Source organism: Arachis hypogaea, chromosome 1 (assembly GCF_003086295.3).
Source record: "Arachis hypogaea cultivar Tifrunner chromosome 1, arahy.Tifrunner.gnm2.J5K5, whole genome shotgun sequence".
NCBI classification, from domain to species: domain Eukaryota; kingdom Viridiplantae; phylum Streptophyta; class Magnoliopsida; order Fabales; family Fabaceae; genus Arachis; species Arachis hypogaea.
Window position 1 is genome coordinate 96204412 of NC_092036.1, and position 4396 is coordinate 96208807.

Genomic DNA, 4396 nt, shown 5'->3' on the forward strand with positions numbered 1-4396 from the left:
TTCACCCGGACAACTAATAATAACTGAATAATAATAATAATAATAATAATAATAATAATAATAATAATAATAATAATAATAATAATAATAATAATAATAGAAGAAGAAGAAAGTACATTAATAATATTCAAAAATTAATTTATTAATCTCTATTTAAAGATTTATTATTGGCCAATTAGTTATTATATGCACAAAACGAAATACAAATCTCTAACACTTTTTTAATCGAACTAGTGAATTAATTAATTTATTTACCAACTATTATAGCAAAGATATTATCTACCATTAACAATAATTATACATATAATTTTTTGATCTATTTTCTTTAATTTTTTTCTTTTCTTTGTAGTGAAAAATAGTTAAAATATTTTTAATTTAATATCTATAATTTTATATTCATAACATTCATACTTTTATACCTATAATATTAATAATTAATAGATTTTTATGATTAATATTACCTAATTTTAAAATATGTATTTTTTGAATTATCTTACATATGCATTAATAGATAATAATTTTAAATTATTTTAATATTTTTTTAGTTAATATTCATATGTATATTTATTTATTAATTGATTTTAATATGATTAGTTAATAATTATTCAATATTTATTTTATAATTTTCTTTCATATTTTTTTTATTTTTTATTTTATAATATATAATCTATATATAAAAATATGAGTTGTATAATGAAGTTATTAAAATATCTTTAATTTAACATCCATAATTTTATTTTCTTTATTTTTATTTTTTATTTTATAATATATAATCTATATATCAATGACTTTAAATATATAACATCTATAATTCACAAATTGAAATTGATTTGTTATTTATTATTTATTTTTTAATTTTGTAGGTCATAAACCAACAATTTTTTTATGTTCGTTTTTTATTTTCAATAAATTGACACTAACGAGTTTGAGATTCTTGAATTTTTTTTTGTCAAAATTGTTATACATCCAAGTATTTTTTTATCCATATTCATCCAAATAGGTTCAACACCAATAAAAATCACTCTCATTAAAAGAGCTTGATTCTCAATGCTAGCTTATTCTCCTCCTCCTCCTCCTCCTCCTATTCTTTTAAATTCGGGCTTCTTCTTCTCCTTCTTCCAACGAAACACATGCATATTTTTTCTTCTTCTTTTTCTTCTTCTTCTTCTAAATTTGCACACGTAAATTTTTCTTCTTCTCCTCCTCTTTCTTCTCTTCCTCCTCCTTCTCCTTCTTTATCGTCATCACTAATAACACTAACATTTTGCAAATATCTTTATTAGTTCTGATTTTTTCTACTGTCTTCATTAAATAATTTCATATCATTTTTTAATTTATTTTGATTTATTTATTTTGTGTGTTAATTTCGGTTCACTTGATATTATTGATAAGTATTGACCAAATTTTGTATTTACAAGTGAACTGAAATTAACACACAAATGAACTGAAATTAATTCACAAATGAACCAAAATAAACTAAAAAATAATATGAAATTATTTAATGATGTATCAGAGAAAATCATAACCAATAAAGATGTTAGCAAAACATTGGTATTATTTGTGATGACGATAACAAAAGAGGAGAAGAAGAAGAATCTGCGTGCGGAAAGAAGAAAAACAAAATTGAATCATGAACAAAAACACATCCAAATCCATCAAGTGATTTTGCAGCATTATGCGTTTCTTCTTATTTAGTTGATTAGATGAAGAAGACAAGCAAAGAAGAACATGAGAAGTTTGAGGAATTTTTTTTCTTTTTTTTAGTTTTATTCCTCTCAAAATAGTAAAACAAAAAGAATCGTAACAAAATAATTCACTTGGAAATGAACCAAAATTATATTCAATTCATTTTAAATATAATTTCAGTTCATTTTTTAATATAATTTCGGTTCATTTCTGTTCTGCGTAATTCAAAAACTCTTTCTCGTCATCTTCTACTGCTTCTTCACCAGGAAGAGAAAGACAAAAAGAAAAAAAATATAGCAACATCAACAAAAGAATGACGATAAAGAGAAAACACATGAAAAAGAAGGAACGCGAAAAAAAAAGAGGAGAATGAGGAGAAGGAGGAACGTGAAGAAGAAGAAGAAGTGTGAGAGAAGAAGAAAGCGGGAAGAGCGCGTGACCTAAAATTAATTGGATAAACTTAGATGCTTAAATTGATTGGATGTGGAGAATATCTCTTTTTTTTATAGGGTAAAGTATATTTTTTGTCTCTGAAATTTGACAAAAGTTTTAAAAATATCTCTAAGTTTTATTTTGTTTCAATTTTGTTCCTAAAGTTTTCGATTTGCATCAAATATACCATCGACAGCTAAATTTTCAAAAAAATTAAGGCCAATCTAACAATAATGCATGAAAATTATGCTTGATTTACTTGTGTTAAAAGTTGTTCTTATGAAATTTTTATTGAATTAGTCTTAAATTTTTTGAAAATTAGCCATCAGGAGTATATTTGATGCAAATCAAAAAATTTTGGAATAAAATAAAATTTAGAAGTATTTTTTAAACTTTTATCAAACCTTAGAAACAAAAAATATATTTTACCTTTTTTTATAAAATGTGTTGTTGTGGTAATTTAAAAATATTTTTTAAGAATTAAGATTAATGACATACGAATTTAAGACTTTCATTTGAAATAAAAATTATAATTGTTAATGCAATAAACTAATAATGAAGGTGAAATTTTTGCGATTTGATTGTCATAAAATTTGAAATAATTTTTGGTGTAACTAAATCAAAGAAGATATTTATAAAAAGAAAATTAATTGTATTAATTAATTAAAAAAAGTTATTTATACTTTCCTATAATTGAAATATATAATTAAGTATATACTTTTTTTTTCCCACGGTATCCCCAACCCGACAGGTCAAGGGGAATCTAAGCTCTATTTAAGGATTTATCGCTGGTCAATGAGTTGCTGCATGCACAAGGCATGATTTGAATCTCCGACACTTGCTTAAGCGAACGAGTGAGCTAACTACTCGACCAACCTGAGTTGGTTTAAGTATATACTTTTATTTATTGTTTGTGATTTATGGTTACTCTAGCATTACTCAAGGCCCAGGGCAAAGGATTGTTGTATTTCAAAGTTCAAACCAAGTTAATGCTCCATTAAGCAAAGGGAGATGAAGAGTATTTTGCAAGAAAATGGAAGCAACAAGGTAGGTTATTTTTTTGTGAAGATCAATTTAGTCAATAAAAGATCCAATTGCCACAAGAAAATAAAATACAAAAATATTTCACATGAATAAACAAATCTTTTTGTATACACATCCTTTTAGGGAAAATGCAAATTGCATAGCCTTAAGGGGAAAAAAATTAAATAAAACAATGAATATTGACCAAAAAAAACAATGAATGAAATAGCACACATGATAACAGAGATCCTTTTCCCAAAGAAAAAAACGCACAAGATCCTCCATTAACAAGCATGCATCTATATACTCCTGAATCTGAGGAATCCCAAAAAGTTAAACTCATGAATCATGGAGATATCAACTCAAAGCTGTGCTCTCTGTGGTAACGTAGCTGCAAGGAGATTTGCCTCTCCATACGAAGTTGCTTTCTGAAATTAGCAATGAACATCTCTGCTCTTCTATCAATATCATCTTCATCCGTGGATGGATAGCTTATAGTCCTCTGAAGCCCAGGCCCAGGCCCACGCGAAGCCGAAGCTTCCGAATCCGTTTCATTATCCGAAGAACAAATCTTCAGTCCAGGTGGATCATTGAAGCTAAGATGCCTTTTGCCTAGTGAAGAAGCGCGGCGGATGAGGGATGCGGCATGCCATGTGCGGCTGATTATGGTGGATCTTAGCAGAAACCTCACCTTCTGCACCGCCCTCTTAAGGCGGCTTAACAAAGACTGCTGCTTCTTCTGCTTCTGTTCGCTCATTTTACTCATCTATGTTGTGGTTGTGGTAGGTAGAAATTGATTAAGATGGTGCCTGGAAGATTAATTTATAGGAATGGCAAGTTAGGGGAGTTTGATAATTTGATTTTTTTATAATGGAGATTATTAAGCTAAGAAACTTGTTAGGAAAGTAGTGTTATGCTACAACACAGTTTAATTTCGTGACGAAATTAATCACTGTGTAACCGTGTTATTAGCCTGATGGCTACGTGTTGACAACTTTGTATCTTTTTTGAGGTAAAGAGTGGCAGGGTTAACAACTTTTATAATTTATAATTATTAAATAATTATCAATAATATTTTTAATAATATAAATTTTATCTAATAATATAAAATTATTTATTTTTTATTTTTATTGGTTACATGGAGACTAAAATTTAATAAAGTTGCTCATTATATAAACTTTTCCTTTTGAGATATCCAGCATGGTCAAAGGTTTGATTGGTACTTCCTCGCTTGTCTCCTAAGTCACAAGCTTAT

General features: G+C 27.1%; 1 protein-coding gene across 1 annotated transcript; it reads right to left on the reverse strand.

Annotated features, from left to right (window-relative positions):
- Window positions 1–3487: 3487 nt before the first annotated feature.
- Window positions 3488–3898, reverse strand: LOC112698260 (uncharacterized). Its single transcript, XM_025751585.3, has one exon. The coding sequence runs from the start codon at window positions 3896–3898 to the stop codon at window positions 3488–3490; it is 411 nt and encodes a 136-aa protein (XP_025607370.2).
- Window positions 3899–4396: the final 498 nt, after the last annotated feature.